This window comes from Oppia nitens, unplaced genomic scaffold (genome assembly GCF_028296485.1).
Source record: "Oppia nitens isolate AA-2021 unplaced genomic scaffold, nextdenovo-longstitch-racon4-pilon3 scaffold27_pilon_pilon_pilon, whole genome shotgun sequence".
Lineage (NCBI taxonomy): Eukaryota > Metazoa > Arthropoda > Arachnida > Sarcoptiformes > Oppiidae > Oppia > Oppia nitens.
The window spans coordinates 545,910-567,649 of record NW_026533207.1 but is presented as its reverse complement, the minus strand read 5'-3'; the positions used below and the strand labels follow the sequence as shown (position 1 = coordinate 567,649).

Genomic DNA, 21,740 nt, shown 5'->3' with positions numbered 1-21,740 from the left:
CGGTTTTGAACAATTGAAACAATTGACTAAATTAACTATTGATTTGTTTACCAACTTTGGCGACAATAAATTTACCGGTAAATTGTTGGCCAGTATTTGCCGCAATTGTCGCCAACTTTCAAGCCTAACATTCAAGCTAGTAATGCCGACCAAAAAAATTGCCGAAATGTTTGCCGAAATCAATGAACATATTTCACCAAAATTACGGCAATTATCGCTGGAATGTCTGTGCAATTACTATGCAGACGACTACACGATTACCGAACTTACCGGCGATTCGCTGAACCGATTGCACCGATTGACACATTTGTCGCTTCGGTTACATCAACCGCAGTATATTGGAGACCAGTTTTTCGGTGATATACATCTGAATCATCCGCGTCTACAGTCTATATATTGCGATACAGTATTCATTACTGACCGGTCTATTCTAGCTATGGGACAGTTGGCTCATCTGCAGTCAGTCGACATCCGATGCTATGTCGACAAACTGACTACAAGTGAATCATTTCTAATCAATCATTTACTAATGGGTACTAAAGTTAAACATTTGTATTTACAATATAATGATTGCATATTAGGTATACGTGTATTGAAATGTGGAAAATATCTTATTAGTGATGATAATTGTATCGATTGATTAAAATAGTGATAAATATAGTCATAAAAGTGTTAATTGTTTATCAATAGTGATAGTGATGATCAAAAAATATTGTAATAATAATAATAATTCAATCAATATATTGTTTTTTATAACATATATATTTCAACATTTCTATACTTTTATCGCATAACAGTATTATTATTACCTTATATTATATGATATATTATTATCAAAATATTATTTTAATTAACTAATAATTATTAAAATCTTACATTTAATTCATTTTGTTTTAAAATATTAAAATTTGTAATAATTTTTTCCCGATTTGCTAACATTTATTTTTACAAAAAAAATTGTATATATTTTTTTTTTAAAAAAAAGTTTTACTAATAATTTGAATTATTTTATGAATTTTAATAAAAAAAACTCATTTAATTTAATTTAATATTATAATATATACTGTTTATTGTATTGTTGTTTTAAAACTCATAACTACATAAACTTCTTATTTTTTTAAATATTACATTACATATAAAATGTACAAAAATAAAATAAATTTAATAAAGAAAATTAATAAACAAATTTAATTTCAATAAAAAAATTGCATTAATGAACATAAAAAAAATTGTGTATTTTATTTGCTATTAAAAGAGTGTATTTAAATCTTAATCTCTCTGTACTGCTCTCTCAGAGAGAGAGCGAGAGAGAGCGAGAGAGAGAGAGAGAGAGAGCCATACATTTTTTAATAGACTTTTTTAATCATAATAATTATATAAATTATAAAAAATTATTTAATTGAATAAATTATTTGTCAATTAATTTGTTACAGTTTTAAAAAATATTTTTTTTTAATATTTAATAAAATTATTGTGATTTAATTATTACTGATAGTATTAAAAAATTTTTATTAATTTTTATACTATTAATTTTTAATTTTATTTTTTTAGTAATTTTCTTTACAAATAATAATAATAACTACAATATGTACAAGTATTTGATATAATAATGGGTATAACTATAACTAATAAAAAAAACAAAATTATGTATTATTATATGGATATTTAAATCATTATAATTAATTATTTAAAATATTGAAATTATATATTAATTTAATTGTAACAGAAATTATTATACAGTAATATATTGTAATATAAAGTAATATATAATATATTGAGTTTATATACTGTATATTATTGAGATTATATTCTATAACAAAAAAAGATGATATAATATTATTAATTATTATTTACATTATTTTTTTCCATTAAATTATTATTTATTGTTGTATTAATTAATTTTTTAAAGTTATTTTTTTTAATAAATGAAACATATGTTTGTGATAATTAAGAGATATTTTTGATGCATAACTTTTATTACAGCCATTGACAGTGCATTTAAATAATTTGATGCCATTATGACTATTAGTATGTCTTAAAAGATTACCTTTACTGGTAAACTGTTTGTTACAGCCGTCGACATCACAATTGAATGACTTTATTATTTTTAAATGAACTGAACGTTTGTGTCGATACAAATTACCCATTGAATCAAAATATTTACCACATTTATAATAATCACATTTGAATTTTGGTTCAATTGAATGATCTATTAATTGGTGTCGAAGTAAACAATGATTTGTTGTAAATGTTTTCAAACAATCGTTAACTGAACAATGAAATCGTTTTTTATTAAAATGTATTAATTTATGTTTATATAAATCACTTCTATTTATAAATGATTTGTCACAGTAGTCGACATCACATTTAAATGATCTATGAATTAGATGAACAGCCAATAAATGTTTATTCAAAGCTGATTTATATGAAAAATCTTTGTTACAATTATTGTAATCGCAAACAAATGATCGCTTTTTATAATGAACAGCAATTTTATGTAAAATTAAATATTGTTTTGTTGTAAATCTTTTGTCGCAATCATTGACATTACAATTAAAACTTTTATTTAAATGTTTAACATTTTTATGACGATATAAACTATTATTACTAAAAAATAGTTGATTGCAATCATTAAAATCACATTTAAATTGCTTATCGTTTGTATGAATCAATTGATGATTAAGTAAATTGTGTTTAAAGTTAGTATTGTATCGACATTTAGGCCAAAAACAGGTGAATCGCGTGTTATTCACACGTGTGTTGTCATCGCTATTACAGTCATAATAATCGCTATAATCAATGATTTTCAATGATTTGTTCAAAACATAAGTATTTGTAATTAGTTTGCCATTCATTTGATCGCTTGTTTCACACAATAATTGTTCACTAATTTGTTGTAAACTTTTTGTTAAACTTTTCAATTGATTTAATTTATTCAAATTAATCTTCAATTCATTTATTGAACACATTTTTATCTGAAATAATAATTGCAATAATTATAACAAAATTAATATAAAAACTCAACAAAAAAAACAAATCAATTGTTTTGTGTTTTGATGTCAAACAATAAAAACAATATTAATTACAGTTGTATTGATAGCCATAGTGTACGTCAAACACAAGTGAAACACCCGTTTGAATACAACAACAAATAAAATAGTATTTAAATCAATAACACATTCAATGCATTCAATACTATTCATACATATTTAGGTGACGTTATTGATTGATGATTATGTTTTACAATGTAGTTATGCAATAGTTATGCAATGAATGTATTGTTTATTTGATTATATATTTTGAATACATTAGTAGTAAACAAAAGTTTTTAAAAAACAAATTTTTTTAATATATAAATTGATTGCATTTATAAACAGTTTTTTAAATACAATTATTATTATTATAACAATTGATTTGTGAAAAATCAATTGTAAGTATTAGTAGTGTTATTGTTGTTGTGGTTGACATTACAATCAAATTATACTGTATTTAGTTTTTATTGAAATTTTATTGACACATATTTATAATCAATGTTTTTATATTGAATTTTAGTTTTTTTTAAAGAGATTTTAAAATACAAGACACTATTGAAAGATATATTATAAATGTGAAGATCACTGAAGACAATGACAGCCGAGACGATGACCACAACAACAACAACAACAATGTCAGCGAAGAAGGACTCGTTTGATCGGTTCGGCAATAATTTGGCGGAACTATTGCTTCAATATCTGCCAATCGATGACAGACTAAGACTGCAATCGGTGTCCAAACAGTGGTTGGCATTGATATTCAATACACAAACACATCTGATATTTGATGGAAAACTATTCAAACAGATGTCTATCGAAACAACGGAAAAATGTTTGAAACAAAAAACAAAACTGTTTGAAACAATTGTTAAGAAGTGTCCAAATATAACATCTGTAGTCATCGTAAGCGATGTCTACTATTTGTTGGTCAGTTTACTGGATCTACTCGTTAGACACTGCAATCAATTGAGACATATATGGCTGAAAGGTGACAACGACGACGACATCGCCGCTTACGACTGGCCGCCGATCGTAGAGTCGATATTTGATAAGTTTATCGACCGATTTGGTCAACAGTTGCAGTCATTCAAGTTTACCGGCAATAATCAGCAATTCAATAGACAGCAATTACCGGGAAAAGTATTTGACAGACTATCGGCTCAATCATCGACAACAACAGTGGTGGACATCACTTCATCTATCAATTCGCTCGTCTTTTTCAGCGATAATCAGTTTCAGAATTATCGGCTACCGATCGGCTGTCATTCGTTTGACGTCCAACTGTCCGACGAACAGTCGCTGTCGTTGTTCACGACATTTACTGATACTTACGGCAAACAGATGCGATCGCTGGACATATCGATGACAACAGATACTATGCTATCAAACTCAGACAATCAGTGGTCAGTGATCGACGCCTTACTGACGCTAGAAATGCCACAATTAAGACAATTGTCGCTTAATTTTAGTCAATTGTCTAGAATTGGCTACAATTTTATCGATACTTTGATTCCGACATTTTTGGCCCGAATTGGCGGCAAATGTTTTCAATTATTTAGACTTAGTTTAACATTAAATCGTAGCGAAAGCGACTTAATTGACAATATTATCGACACAATCAACGAAAATATGTCACAATTAAGACGTTTATCGCTGTCTAGTAATTATCATTCATTAACAACAACAGCTGCTAATAGCCAACAGTCGGTTGTGGCCAGCGATCGGCTCAATCGTATGCGTCGTTTAACACATTTGTCTATACGAATGAATAAATCCGGAATAATTTCTGATGACTTTTTTCGTGACCTGCATCTCAATCTACCGCGACTACAATCACTGGCCATCATCGGCGGCAGCAGCAGCACGGCTGACATAACTAATGCGGCGCTAATCTCATTGGCAAAGTTGCCGCACTTGACTGATGTCTGTATCGATGCGGACAATACTGACTGCTGTATAACAACACTGACCACAACCGAAGCTATCATTGAATATCATTTGCTAAACAATAGGTCGAAAATCAAACATTTGTTTATTCAATACATGGATCTGTTTGATGGCATTAAACAGTTTAAAATTGGAGGAAAAAATTCATTGAATATATAGTTTTTTTACACAAAAAAAAATTATTGATTACATATTATATTTGAATATATATATCATTGAATTAACACATTTCCTGAAACTAATAGTACAAACAAACAAAAATTACAAAACACTTATTAAATACATTGGATTTGTTTGGATGACATCAAAAGAGTTTAAATGTTTAAACTATACAAAAAAATATATATATAATTATTATTTCATAAATACTACAATTATATAATGATCTCATTTACTCATTAGATAATAATTACCGTAGTTTTAACTATGTTTTATTATTAACTTACGGTAACTTAAAGTACAGTAAACTACAGTATAATTACTAGTGAATGAAAATATATTTAATTAAATAAATAAATTTTAATTAAATATTATATACATTTAAAATATAAATACATACAAAATATTTAATTAAATATTTAGCATTTTTCGTAAATATAATAAAATATTAATACATAAAACTGTAAATATATGCAAATCAATAGTACTGGTCATCAAAAATCATTGAAAAATTGGAGATCAAAACAAGTGTCAGTACAACAATCACTACTAACACCAAAAAAAATGATTTCAATAGTGATTTGTGTAAACTGTTGGTGACATTGAATATACCGTTTCATAAAATGATAATCAAAAATAAATATTTAAATAAATATTTTGGTATTTTTTAGCAAATAAATAAATATTTTGGTATTTTTTAGCAAATATTTAAATAAATATTTTGGTATTTTTTAGCAAATATTTAAATAAATATTTTGGTATTTTTTAGCAAATATTTTATTGAATATTTTCAGTTTTTAAATAAATATTTTTTAATGCACTAATAATTACATTATAAATTTATTTTTGTATTATTTTATGTGAGATATTTTTTATGAAATATTTTTTTAAAAAATGATAATAATAATTTTTAATAAATGTTTTTTTTCTTCTATACAATATTCGGTTACGGTAAATGTAATTTAATTTTTAAAAAAAATAATTACAATATAAATCAATTTAAAATATAATAAAAAAAATATTTTAGAGCAATTTTTTTTATTATATTTTAATAATATGATAAATAGAATTACGTCTAATTTTTTTTTAAAATTAATTTAATTAAATACAATTTGATAAATTATTAAGTTTTATAATTGAATTGTGTTAGTTAATAAATAATTTTTTTAAAGAAAATTTAATTACCGTTAATTAAAATTATTGTAAAAGTCATTGACTTTGACTCTCTCTCTCTCTCTCTCTCTCTCTCTCTTTCTCTCTCTCTCTCTCTCTCTCTCTCTYTCTCTCTCTCTCTCTCTCTCTCTCTCTCGAAACAAAAAAACAAATTTCAATAAATTAAATACTTATAAATTTTCGGTAAATTAAAACATCTATCAATAGCATCTTATAACTGGCTTATAAATAATATGATTATTATTATAATTATTATTAAATAATTATTGCTGATTAAATTGTTTAATAATTTTTGAAAAAATATCATAAATAGATTATTACACCCGGGGTAATCGATTATAAATAAATAATTAAAAAAAATTATACAAATACAATTTGGTTTGTCATTATTAATTAAGTTTTTTTTATAAATTTAATTGTTATTTAATAAATAAAGAAACATTTTTTTTTTAATTTCAATTACTGTACTTAAAAATTATTGTAAAAGTTTTGTTAATTAATTGAATTGATTATATTTTGAATACATTAGTAGTAAATAAATGTTTAAATAAAAAAAAAATTTTAAATAAATTAATGCATTTAAAAATCTATTTTTTTAATACTATTATTATTATTGATTTCAATTTATTTGTGAAAAATAAGTATTCGTAGTGTTGTTGTTGTGTTTGACATTACAATTAAATTATATTGTATTTACTTTTATTGACATTTTATATATAAATTATACACATATTTATAATCAATGTTTTTAGTTAATGTAAATTTGATTTTATTGTAAAAGCAAATAAATATATAAATAATAATTTTTTTAAATAAATTATTTAACGTTAAAATTTAATTTATTAAAAAAAATAATTACAATATAAATCAATTTAAAATATAATAATTAAAAATATTGAAAAAATATGATAAATATAATTATGTCTAAAAATACTGTATTAAAATTAATATTTAAAAAAATAATTAAATTTAATTAAATACTTACTTAATAATTAATAAATAGATAAATTATCAAGTTTTATAATTGAATTATGTTTAGTTAATAAATATTTATTTTTTTTAGAAAATTTAATTACCTGTACTTAAAATTATGTAAAAGTCATTGACTTTCTCTCTCTCTCTATTGAATCAACAAAAAAAACAAATTTCAATAAATTAAATACTTATAAATTTACGGTAAATTAAAACGCGGAAAATAGCATCTTATAACTGGCTTATAGATAATCTCATTATTATTATTGACATTATTATCACAATTAATATATTTTCCGCATTTAATAACATGTAAACCATTATAATCTTCGCATTTAATAAACAAATGTTTAATTTTAGTGCCAATCAGTAAATGCTGTGAAATGAATGATTCGTTTGTTATAATAGTGTTGTCTCGGAGGTCGACATCCATCAGGTAAGGTAACTGTCCCATAGCTACTACTGACTCCTTATTGATGTCCACTTTGTCGCAGCGTATAGACTGTAGTCGCGGAAGATTGCGATGAATGTTAGCGAAAAACTGGTCACTAATTATCAGACCCTTTTGTAAATCAAGTGTCAAATGTGTCAATCGGTTGAATCGGTTTAACTGATCGCTAGTCAGTATTGTTTGTTTCCGATTGTAAGTTAAACAATACAACGATAATCGTCTCAAATCTGGTGACAAATGTTTGTTAATAGCGGCAAACAAGTGGTTACCGGTAACTGAAATTATTGACAACTTTAGCGATAATGCTCTCAGTTGTCGACAGTTGCGGCCAATTGTGGTCAAAATATCGTCAATGATATCGTTGTTAATAACTTTTGGTTCAAATTCAATCGTCAGTTGTCTTAATTGCGACATTTCTGACAAACTGTTCAACAATTGGCGGTAAATATTTGTATCATTTATTATAGATTCATCAATAGATATCGTCAATGATGTCATCAGTTGGCCATCAGTTTTGGCAAACATGACAAACACGGGCACCGATTTGCTGTTCAATCTCAAGGACACCGATTGCAATGTTTTCATCAGCGGACGACTCGTGTCGTATATGTCCGACAATAGGATATCTATTTGTCCGAAACAAGTGATGTCCAGTGTCTTCAAGTTTACGAATCGGTGGATGTGTTTGAAAAATACTAGTCTATCCGTATGCCAGACATATCTGTCATACTTGAATGTCAACAATTGTTGTCCAAATCGACTACAAAATCGTTGAAATAGATCCACTCTATTCAGCCAATTAACATTATAACAGACTTGAAAATATAAATGTCTTAATCGGTGACAGTATATCATCAGTAACTCGAAGTAATCATCAGAAAACCAGATATCACTTATCAGTACTGATTGAATGTTTGAACAGTTTTTCAAAATTATTTTGAAAAAACTATTAGTTTTCCGGTTTTCGGCCAATGATTCAAATGATAATCTCTTCAATAGTTTGCTATCAAATACCAGTTGTGTTTCCGAAGTGAATATCACTTTCAGCCACTGTTTGGACACCGATTGTAGCCGTAGTTTGTCTTCAATCGGCAAATATTGAACCAATAGTTGACACAAATCATCGCCGAAGCGATCAAACGAGTCCTTCTTCGCTGTTGTTGTCGCTGTCATTGTTTTCTTGTGAAGTGATCTTTACATTCAGTGATCTTTTAGTAGTCTTTTAAATAAATTCAATGAAAAACTTTAAAAACTTTAAAAACAAAACAACAAAATGTAAATCAAATGTAAATTCAATGCAAAACAAAACTACTGTTTAATAATTAATACTTACATTTGATTTTTGTTGCAATCAATTGTTATAATAATAATAATAATTTTATTCAACAAACAAACAATATATACAATCAATCAATCAAAGAATAAATAAAAAAAATTAAAAACCAATTAGTATTCATTCAAACAATTCAATTAATTTTTTAGTTACTTTTTAAATACTGTACACACAAAAAACAAGTTTTTAAAACCGTATTTGAATACAAATCAATTTGTATTTATTTTTGTATTTAAATACAATTGTATAAATACAAAAAATATACAAAAAAAATTGTAACTAAATTGTATTAAAATACAAAAATAAATAAATACAAAATTTTTGTATTGAAATACAATTTTTGTTGAATACATTAATGACGTACTCAAATATCTCAATTATAAGTTGTAATATATGTTTAAATAGTATTATTTGTATTTCAATTGTATTTTGATACCAAATAAATATACAAAATTGTTGTATTATATCTTAATAACGTATAAAAATGAAAATAGTATACTATTATATGTATGACATGTGAGTTGAATCAATATTACATTAAATATCCGTTAGTTAGTAATTCAATGACTATTGAGTGACTGTTTGCCTAAAAAATAAATTATCAAATAGTATACTATTTATGTATTATTAATTAATTTGATTATTTGATTATTGATTTTATTATTAATCAATTAATCTCTTAATCAATTAATCAAATAATCAATTAATCAAATAATCATATCAAATAATCAAATTACTTAATTATACATATATAGTATAGTATTTTATAATTAATTTTTTATGCAGACAGGCATTCAATAGTCAATCATTCAATAGTCAGTCATTTGATATAAATAAATTCAAATTAAAACAAATTTTATTAATATTTATTAATAATAATTGACTTATATAACTAATGGTGGCACACAGACATAGAGTGAGATATAATGGTAAATGAATAGCATTATTTAATTTAATTTTATTTAATTTAATTTTATTTAATTTAATTTAACAAATTTTTTGCAGTGTCTGAAGTCGAAGTCAATTATTTTCTCAAAAGGTATTTTCAATTAAACTAATAAATAGTATACTATTTGATAATTATTTTAATTTGTCTAATTTATCATTTTATAGAGAAGTTTCAGAGTTTACAATGAAGTAAATCATATTAAGTAATAGTGTTTAAAATATAATATACTATTAATATTGAAAATCATATTATAATCAATTGATTTTTATTGTAAATCATATAATTATTTAGTGATTATTTTATCAAATTATTGTCATTTAAAATTTTTGTTTTATTGTAATTATTTTTGAATATTTAATGTATTTTTTATATTTTGCATTATTTTATGTATATTTATAATTATATTGTTTGTAATAAAAAACAATTTATTTGATTATATTTGTATTTGAATTCATTTTTATTTGTATTTTGTTTTGCACTTAATTACAAATGAGTTACAATAATATTGTATTGTAATACAATTTTTTTGTATTTTGGTTTTCATTTTATTACAAATGAGTTACAGTATTATTGTATTGGACTACAATTTTTTTGTATTTTGATTTGTATTATTATGCAAATAGTATGCTATTTATTTTGTATTGTAATACAATTTTTTTTGTATTTAATTTGTATCTCAGAATACAAAAAAAAATTGTAACTCATTTGTACCAAAGCATCGAAAGTTGTATTTTAATACAAGTTTTTTATTCTGTGTATAATAATAATACAAACAACACATGTATTAATATGTTTTAACTGTTGATGCAATCATTACAACCAATTGTATTGAAAAAACATAATAATATAAACATTAATAACGACTAAAATAACTTTATAAAATAAAACAAGTTTTTTAGTTGATTTATTGAACACTATCTGTAAAATCATTGCAATATCTATTAATTTAGATATATAATTTTAATTTTATAATAATATTAATTAAAAATAAATATACAAAAATATTAATATATCTTTATTACATAACATTTATATAAATAAAATATGAATATAATATTTCTCTCTCTCTTTAAAAAAAATAATTAGCGGTAATAATAATATTTAAAATTAAATATAAATACTATTATAGTTATTATTATTAGTTATAATAATTAAAACATTAATAACGACTAACGAGTATTTAATTTTAGTTAAAAAAATAATTACAGGTTTAATTATAATTATAAATTAATATATATATATATACCGGTATATAATAAATCAATAAAATAAAAATATGGTATATTATATTTTATATTATAAAATTTATACAGTATACATGTATATATGTGGCATATATATGACCCATAGTTTCACATATATTTATAACCCCTGAGGCTATTTGCGCTTACAGACAGTTAATGCCGCGAATAAATAATTGTTTTCCCATTGAATCCAAGTATTTAATAAACAAATTATTAACATTAGTATCGATCACTAAATGATTGGAAATAAATGATTTACTAGTTATCAGTCTGTTTTTACTGTCCGTAAGATATACAGTCATCAGGTGTGCCAACTGTCCCATAGCTTGGATCGACTTCTCAGTGATGGACATTTTGTCACAGTTTATATATTGTAGTCGCGGAAGATTGCGATGAATGTCCAGAAAAAACTGGTCACCGATTAAGTGCCGCTCATATAAGTGTAAAGTCAAATGTGTTAATCTGTTCAATCGCTTTAACAAATCGCTGGTCAGTATTGAATCAGTGGTCAGTGAATCAGTAATATCCAGTGATAATCGTCTCAATTGTTTAGACAAATGTTTGTTGATTGAGACAATTATGGGTTTAACTGGAATTTTGAACACTTTTAGTGATAATGATTTCAGTTGCGGACAGTTGTGGCGAATTGTGATCAACAGTTCATCAATAATATGGCTTTTAATATGATTTGTTCCGAAATCAATCGCCAGTTGTCTTAATTGCGGCATTTGTGACAAACCTGTACTAATCAATGACCAATTAATATCTTCATTATTATTATTATAATCAATATCTATATCCATGGATGTCATCAGTTGGCAACTAGTTTTAGCAAACTTGACAAACACTGGCATTGAATTGGGATAGAGTTTAAGTGACAGCGATTGCAATGTTTTAGGAAATGTATAATAACTTGTGGGATGACCACTGAATATGTCGGCAAATAGGATATCACTTCCGATAATACTCTTAATGTTAAGTGTCTTCAAGTTTGCTAAATTCTGGATGTGTCTGAAAAACAATTGTCTATTGATAGGTATGTCATTTATGTGATATTTTTCATACTTGAATGTCAGCAACTGTTGGCCAAATCGGCAACAAAATCGTTCAAATAGGTCACCACTATTTAGCCAATTATTATTATATACATTATCAAGTGATAAGTGTGTCAATCGGTTACAGTATCTAATCATTAACTCTAAGTAATTGTCCGGTAAATAGATATAACTTATAGTAACTGTTGTAATGTTTGGACACTTTTTGACAATTGTTTTGAAATAATTAGTAGTTTTCTTGTTTTCAGTCAACGATATCAAAGACAATGTTTCCAATAGTCTGTCATCAAATACCAGATGTGTTTCAGTTGTGAATATCAATGACTTCCACTGTTTGGACACCGATTCCAGTCTTAGTTTGACTTCAATCGGCAAATATTGAAGCAATAGTTGACACAAATCATCGCCGAAGCGATCAAACGAGTCCTTCGGTGTCATCATTGTTGCTGTTGTTGTGGTCATTGTCTTCTTCAGTGATCTTCACTTCACTAATATCTTCTACTAATAGACTTTAAGACTAAAAAAAAATATTTATAAAAAAAATATTTTTTTAATTTTTTTTCAAATGTATAAATCAAATGTAAAAAAACAATAACACTATTAATACTTACATTTGATTTGATTTTTTTGTTGCAATCAATTGTTATAATAATAATAACATTAATTTCAATATTCAATAAACAAAATAAAATAAATATTTTTTTTAAATCAATTAATACTAACAATTAATTTTATATTTATTTATTATTTATATAAATCAAAATCAAATACAGTTTAATAAAAATACAAATAACATAAACATTAGAGTACTGTATGTTAAATGTCTATTAATGTCAATGCAATACGTAATACATTATATAATATAATACATTGCATTACAAACACATTAATAACGTCTAAATAATGTTTCAATAAAAAAATAAAAGTATTCAATAGTTTGCTAATAAATACAGTCAATAATATATACATGTATATATGGTTTTAATTAATCTATATTTGAAATAATTAATTATAATTATAAATACTGTATATATTTTTAATATATATACAGTTTATATATATATAAAGAGTATATATTTTTAAATAAATCAATAAAAATATTAAGTTAATAAATATTTTGATTTTTTTTTAAATACTACCGGTAAATATGTTTTAATAATGAAATAATATATATATATACAGTATATTTTTAAATTATCAGGTTGGAGGGGGTACAGTACCGTATGTTAGCGCATATACGCCCACTCTACTGGGGGCTATATGTGAATTTGTGGGGGGAGGGTAGGAAACGAGAGGGGCTGGTGTTCAATATAATGTTAATTTTTAGACACTCAAAAAAAACTTCAATAGTGGTGCTATTTGTTTGAATTTATTGTATGGGCAGGGGGGTTGTAACTCACATATAGCCCTCACATAGTTTTATATATATAGCCTCCGGATGCCCAAGGCGGGGGTGGGGGGTATATGCCGGACAGTTTAAAAATAAAACAAATTAAAAATAATTACCGGTACAACTTTAATTATAATTACAAAATGAATATATATACCAGTATATTTTTCAATATTATATATATATAATAAATCAATAAAATAAAAATATATATTATATTTTAAATTATAAAATTTATACAGTATTTATATACTGTATATATATATATGGCATATTGACCCATAGTTTTACATATATAGCCCCTGAGGCTTACAGACAGCCATTGCCGCGACTAAATAATTGTTTTCCCATTGAATTTCCATTGTATTCAATAAACAAATAATTAACATTAGTATCGATCACTAAATGATCGGAAATAAATGATTCACTTGTTATCAGTTTGTTATCAGTGTCCGTAAGATATACAGTCATCAGGTGTGCCAACTGTCCCATAGCTTGGATCGACTTCTCAGTGATGGACACTGTTTTACAGTTTATATACTGTAGTCGCGGAAGATTGCGGTGAATGTCCAGAAAAAATTGGTCACCAATTAAATGCCGCTGACATATGCGTAAAGTCAAATGTGTTAATCCTTGTAATCGGTTTAATAAATCGCTGGTCAGTATTGAATCAGTGGTCTCTTTAGTAATAAAAACCATTGATAATCGTCTCAATTGTTTAGACAAATGTTTGTTGATTGAGACAATTGTGGGTTTAACTGAAATTTTTAACATTTTTAGTGTTAATGATTTCAGTTGCGGACAGTTGCGGCCAATTGTGATCAACAGTTCATCAATAATATCGCTGTTAATATGATTTGCTCCGAAATTAAGCACCAATTGTCTTAATTGCGGCATTTGTGACAAACCCGTACTAATCAATAACCAATTAATATCTTCATTATTATTATAATAATCAATATCTATATCCATGGATGTCATCAGTTGGCCACTAGTTTTGGTATATTATAAGCCATGGGGGCTGACAGTATAAATAGGTTATACTGTACTATATATTTATATATGTAATTATATGCATTTATATGTAATTAAATGTCTATATTTATAGTTTTTTTTATAATTTTTAAAAAATATATATAATTTTTTTTATTTTTAAGTTTTTCATAAAAATATGCTTAAAATAATAATAAAAATAATAATACAAAATTTTTATTTAAAATTAATAAATTTTATCATTTTATATAATAAAAGCTGTAATATATAATAGATAATTTCTAATAGGGTTGCTGTTGAACTATTGGTAAAATCAGGAGGTGGTGCCACCCAGTGTATCCAAGTGACTTACCAAGTAAGTTATCGGGACTGGGATCCCCGGTCACCCCACTACATAGCTGAAAATAAGCTTTCAGTCGTCATTTGGGGAACTCAAATGGGAGATACTGAAAGCTTATTTTCAGCTGGATAATAGGGATAGAAGTAGAAATAGTAATTTTATATATTTTTATATTTTTTAGAATGAATGCAATTCCAAATTTAGATAATTTGAAAATCGGATTAACCGATTATAACACCCCAGAGAAATGTAAAGAATTTTTTGAAATAATGGGATTAATTCCGACCAAAGCAGAAGTCACTTTAGCGAGATGTCCAGAGCCATGCAATTTTCCAATGAGAGCTGAAGACCATTCAAATTATAAAATTGGATGGAGAATTAGGTTTATTTTAAATATTTAGATATTTTTATTATTTATAATTTTTTTTATTTAATTAGATGTACTAATTCGCATTGCCGGAAGTCATTCAACCCTTTAAAGAACTCTTTTTTTGAGAAAACCCTTCTTGATTGGGATCAGATTTTTGCAATAGGCTTTTGTTTTGTTGCTGGAGGTATGCTTAGCCTTAAAACTTCAGTAGAAATCACAGGAGTAAGCATAGTTAGTGTATCTCAATGGTGGTTTTTTATGAGAGAAGTATGTTCAAAATGGATAGAAAGAAATCCTGTTAAGATAGGAGGCCCTGGAATTAAAGTTTGTTTAGATGGATCGCATTTATACCAGGCAAAGTATCTAAGAGGACGCCCAATGACTGATGTATGGGTATTTGGGGGAATTCAATGGGATGACGATAGGAATTCAGAGCCTAAATTCTTTGCAAAAAGAATAGATGGCGGTGAAAATCTAAGGGAATTATTGCCTATTGTTGAGCAACATATTGATCAGGGTTCAGTTGTTTGCACTGACATGCATGCAGTGTATCCAGCTATTTTTAGACGAGTAGGAAGTATGTCTGACCCAAACCCTGGTCCGCATGCATGGGGCGAGCATTTTGCAACCAATCATTCGATAGGAGAGTTTTCTCAGCATATTAATGCTCAATACGATGACAATGGTCAGCAACACCGCTTTCATGTTGTCCATAGCACAAATCCTCTTGAAATTCGCTGGCGATGGCTCAAAGCTAATATTCTCTCTGTTCGGGAATTTGAAGATAATCAGGGAGATTGGGTTTACTTTGTTGATGGATATATAGACCGTTATGTTTATCTCTGCAGAAGGTTAGAATTTATAATAATAAATTAGTCTAAAACTTTTTTTATAGAATGCACAGCGCTAATAATAATGGACAACGACTTCTCCGATTTTTTCAAGACATTGAAAGTATTTACCCCAAATATGGATCAGACATCTGGCGTTTGATGACTGTTGACACTGAAGTCGAAACAACTACAGGTTCTGAATAAAAATAAATAAAGTTCAAATGATGATATTATCAAATTTTTGATTATTGATATTTCTGAGAACCATTGAAAAAAATTTTTCGACTTTAAAGTCGAATATCTCGAAAATTATTAGCTATATCAAAAAAATAATTATAGCAGTAAAAACAGCGTAAAATTTCAGTTAATATAAAATTTTAAAACTTAATTTTTAAAAAAAAAATTTCGACTTTAAAGTCGAATATCTCGAAAATTATTCGACATATTAAAAAAATGATTCTATTAGTAAAATCAGCGTAAAATTTCAGATAAAATAAGTTCGTAAAATTATCAGCCCCCATGGCTTATAATATACCCTAGTTTTAGCAAACATGACAAACACTGGCATTGAATTAGGTAAGAGTTTAAGTGACAGTGATTGGACTGTTGTCGGCAATGTATAATCATCGGTAAATATGTCGGACAACTGAATATTATTTCGGTTAATACACGTAAAGTCCAGTGTCTTCAAGATTGTCAAACTTTGGATACATTTGAAAAACAATTGTCTATTGATATGTATGTCATTTATGTTATATTTTTCATACTTGAATGACAGCAACTGTTGGCCAAATCGGCAACAAAATCGGTCAAATAGGTCACCACTATTTAGCCAATTAACAGTATATAATAACCGGTTTAGTGTTAAATGTTTCAATCGGTTACAGTATATCATCATTAACTCTAAATAATTGTCCGATAAATAGATATTACTTATAGTAACTGTTGTAATGTTTGGACACTTCATAATAATTATTTTGAAATAATTATTATTAGTTTTATTGTTTTCAGCCAATGATAGCAAAGACAATGTTTCCAATAGTTTGTCATCAAATACAAGATGTGTTTCCGTATTGAATATCAATGCCAACCACTGTTTGGACACCGATTGTAGTCTTAGTTTGTCATCGATTGGCAGATATTGAAGCAATAGTTCCGCCAAATCATCGCCGAAGCGATCAAACGAGTCCTTCATTGCTGTCATTGTTGTGGTCATTGTCTTCAGTGATCTTCACTTCTAATATCTTTTAAAATAGACTTTAAAAAAACTTTTTAAAAAACTAAATATATATATCATAAAAATATTTTTATTTTTTTCAAATGTAAAATCAATGACAACTTTAACACAACTAATACTTACATTTGATTTTTTTGTTGCAATCAATTGTTATAATAATAATAATAATAATTTTTATTCAAACAAAACAAACAAACAACAAAAATAAATGAATAAAATAAATATCAATCAAAACCAATTAATATTAACAATTAATTAATCAGTTTAAGCATTAAAAGCAATGCATATCATTGTACCGAATTCTCTAACTTTAGGCGCCATGGCGCCTTATGTAACAGGTCCCAGACTCAGGTAGACCTAAAAAATCATGGTGTGTTACCCAGATAGTACGCCACCCCCTCTTAGAATCTGATATAACCCGCCATGTCGTGATATTTCAAATTTATAGTAATGAATAGTTTTATTTATCAATACAATGACTGACTAAATGACTACATTTAAATCAAAAAACAGAATTATTTCTATTTAAAAAATTAGTCATCTGTGGTGTCAATGGATTCATCGACAACTATAATATCATGCATTTCTTCGTCATCGGATTCAATGTCTGTCAAACCAGTCGGTTCGTAATCTTCAGGTTCTTGAGAACTTCCAGTACTTAACAAATCTATGAGTCGTGAATGAAGTGCGGAATCGTCGCGTTTGTGACCCATATTGCAGTACAAGAAACTATCAATAATTTGTTTTGTCGGCAATTCCTTCCATGCGTTCAGACACCACTGGGCCACCAATGCATAGGCCGGCCGTTTAGCTATTCCTTTTTTGTTTAGTTCTTTGGGGTCTTTTGGGGAAGCCATCCAATCGGACCATTGCTTCTTGATAGATGACTTTACCGAACGGTTCCACGAAAGATCTGCCGGTTGGAGTAGTGGTGTCATACCTGAAGGTATGATCTCAATTCTTGTGTCATGATATTTGGCCATCAATTTCTTGAATTGATTACTTCGGTGAGGAGTCGCTGCATCGATGGCCAGAAGTGTCCGATATTTAGGTCCATTCGTTCGCTTCAAACGGAAGTTAAAAAAATAGCCTCCAGGCCTACTCTTGTACACACTCGTACGCCACTCATTCATTAGATCGCCATTAACTGAACCCTTAGCACTGACCATAATTTTTATCCCTTTTGGGAAGTGCTCTTTCTTTGGGACCTTTTTGAGTCCTTTGAAGATGATTGCTGGCTCACACTTCCGTCCATCATTGTATGCACACAGAATAAGAGTGAAACGCATCTTCTCGTTTCCTGTTGTCTTAAGTTGCACTGATTTTGATCCAATAGTGTCATACGTTCTATTTTGTGGCGAATCAAAGCAGACTGGCATCTCATCCATATTAAGAATATTGTAATCTGATCCCAATTGTTGATTTCTGAATATCTCTATTCGGTCAAAGAATAGGCGGCTTATGTCCAGTGCATCGGCTGGTATTTTCTGCCCAACGGATGTTACTGTGCGTGAAGTCAATCGATTCCTTTCTAAAAACGCGTTGAGCCAACCCCACGATGCAGTGAATGTCTGTCCGTCTGAATGATAAGTTGATTTACCGAAGACATCCAATGCTTTAGCCATAATAAGATCAGAAGTAACTACAAGCTTTGCTTTTCTTTTCATGTGAAACCATTGAATCACTTGACTGTCGACATCAGGAAACTTTGGTTTCCTTTCTTTCGGAAGTCTACGCCTATTCTTAATTCTAATACCTCTTGTCTTCACAACCTTCTGGAATTCCTCCTCTTTGCGAACCCAATCTCGTATACACGACCGGACATAACCGAAATGTCTTTGTGTTTGTGACACATTACTGCCGTTTTCTTTGTGCCATTTAATCACTTCGAGTTTGCGTTCAATAGTAATTGATTGAAGTTTGGGTCTCTTCTTAGTACCAATTCTTTGAATCGCATCCAAAGTGACCGCAACTCCCGACTCAATGTTATTGATATTCATTGTAGTTCTCTGACTTTCAGACACTTTTAACATAATATTAGTTTCATTTCGATGTTGACTCATGTCTTGACTGTTGTCGTTTGTGTGGCCAAAAAGGTCTTCATTTAAAGACAAATCACTGGTTTCTAACATTTTTAGTAATGAAATGATGAATACTTGTAATATCAAAAGCATTGACTGACAGGAAGTGGTTATGAATGAAATTTTTTATTATTTGAAACATTATTACAGTTTTATTAAACTTTCTGCATTTGACTCGATATTTAATTCAAAAATAGGTGTCGTGTTACCTAGGTAATACGCCACCCCCTCTAAGAAACTGACATTAGACGCCATGGCGTCTAAAGTTAGAGAATTCGGTAATGTGTAAATGCATTATATAGTCAATGAATAAACAAAAAAAAAACATTTTTTCAACAATTATTGTTTTTTTAAATCAAAACTAATATTATAATTGGTATTTTTTTTATTTATATTTTATTTATAGTAAAACACTTTTGAAATAAAAAAATACCAATTATAATATTAGTTTTGATTATTAAAAAACAATAATTGTTGAAAAAATATGTTTTTTTGTCTATTCATTGACTACTACCGTAATAATGCATTTACAATGAAATGTCATTTTAAGTGCAAATAGTTTATAAGTTAATAATAATAGTAGTAAAAGTAGAAAATTATTTTAATAAATTTTTAAAAATGTATAGTTTATATTGATAAAATATATAAAAACGATATATAGTAAATTAATACTAGCAGTAATTAATAATTTAAAAATATTGATTATTTTAATTTTTAACTATATACTGTATATTATACAGTGTATATTATTAATAGATTTTTTTTTTAAAACTAAAAAATTACAACAAATAATCAAAATAATATAATTATAAATAAAATACCAATTATAATAATAATGAAAAACAGAATAAATTATATTTTTAAACTTTAAAAAGCATAACAATTAATTTATTTATAATACTATAGTTTGTATTATATTAGAGTTTAGCCAATTTCAAGGTATCAGCAATTTTTTGGAAAAGGACGTCCACTGCTTGGCTAAACACTTGTATGGGTAAGTAAAGTGGGGGTAGTATACCAAACACTTTAGTCTCGTCCAAAATCGATTGTATAGCCTGATTGGTTGCCCGGCTTGTCGTTTGAATTATTTCCACAAATACAGTGGACACTAATTTGGGCGCATCTTGCGGTAGATTCAATCGGTTGACCACATTTGTGGACAACTTTTGGTTAACCGAACCAAAATGTTTGTCCAGTAATGGTTTGCCTTTTCGTTTAGTCTGCCTATTAGTAGTCTAATTGATTGATGGATTGTCTGACCGATTTGTTTCAGCAAATCCGACACCAATTTCAATGTCTGGGCGACTGTCGGAACTTCTTTAGCAAAATGTTTCTGAAAAATGTCGACATCGTCGACAAAATTGTTGATTACCGAACTAAAGTCGTCGAATATGATAAACAATAGGTCATCTACCGGTGCTTTACCAAAACGATCGTAAAACTGGTTCATCTCTTTAGACATTTCCTCGAGAATGGATTTCTCTTCAGTGGCTATTGTATTGAAACCGTTTCGCCGATACATATCCACAAAATCAAACTGTTTCGAGTCTAGATGTATAAAGTTTATGTGTGTGTGTATGTATGTGTGTATGTATGTGTGTATGTATGTGTGTATGTATGTGTGTATGTATGTGTGTATGTATGTGTGTATGTATGTGTGTATGTATGTGTGTATGTATGTGTGTATGTATGTGTGTATGTATGTGTGTATGTATGTGTGTATGTAAGTGTGTATGTATGTATGTGTGTATGTATGTGTGTATGTAAGTGTGTATGTATGTATGTGTGTATGTATGTGTGTATGTATGTGTGTATGTATGTGTGTATGTATGTGTGTATGTATGTGTGTATGTAAGTGTGTATGTATGTATGTGTGTATGTGTGTTTTTTAATAATAATTTTTTTAGATAAAAATATTGTAATAATAATTAGTTAGTTCATTAGTAAATTTATTGTAAATAGTATAAATATTTATATAAATTTAATATTGTATAGTAGAAACAATTTATAATCTATTTGTATAAAAAAAAATTAAGTAAAATAATTATTTAACTTTAAGGTATATATAAACAGTTTTTAAAGTAAAAAAAATAATATTTTTTAATAATATATTACCTTGATAGCTCACAGAAAATTGCATAATCATAAGTACCATCAAAAGTACAATGGTCAATGAATTTT

The 21,740-nt window shown here is 27.1% G+C and overlaps 1 protein-coding gene across 2 annotated transcripts; it reads right to left on the bottom strand.

Annotated features, from left to right (window-relative positions):
• Positions 1 to 11,296: 11,296 nt before the first annotated feature.
• LOC128954438 (uncharacterized) lies at positions 11,297 to 12,959 on the bottom strand. 2 transcript variants are annotated; one of them, XM_054300017.1, is made up of 3 exons: positions 12,927 to 12,959; positions 12,326 to 12,832; positions 11,297 to 12,271 (listed from the first exon to the last, which is right to left on the bottom strand). In XM_054300017.1, the coding sequence occupies exons 2-3, from the start codon at positions 12,775 to 12,777 to the stop codon at positions 11,404 to 11,406; spliced, it is 1,320 nt and encodes a 439-aa protein (XP_054155992.1). In that variant the 5' UTR covers positions 12,778 to 12,832; positions 12,927 to 12,959; the 3' UTR covers positions 11,297 to 11,403. The 2 variants fall into 2 exon arrangements, with proteins under 2 accessions (XP_054155992.1, XP_054155991.1); XM_054300016.1 differs by having other exon boundaries at positions 11,297 to 12,832.
• Positions 12,960 to 21,740: the final 8,781 nt, after the last annotated feature.

What these genes read in the sequence shown, in the direction of transcription:
- LOC128954438 (XM_054300016.1), bottom strand. Translation starts at nt 12,777, where the DNA reads ATGACCACAACAACAGCAACAATGATGACACCGAAGGACTCGTTTGAT.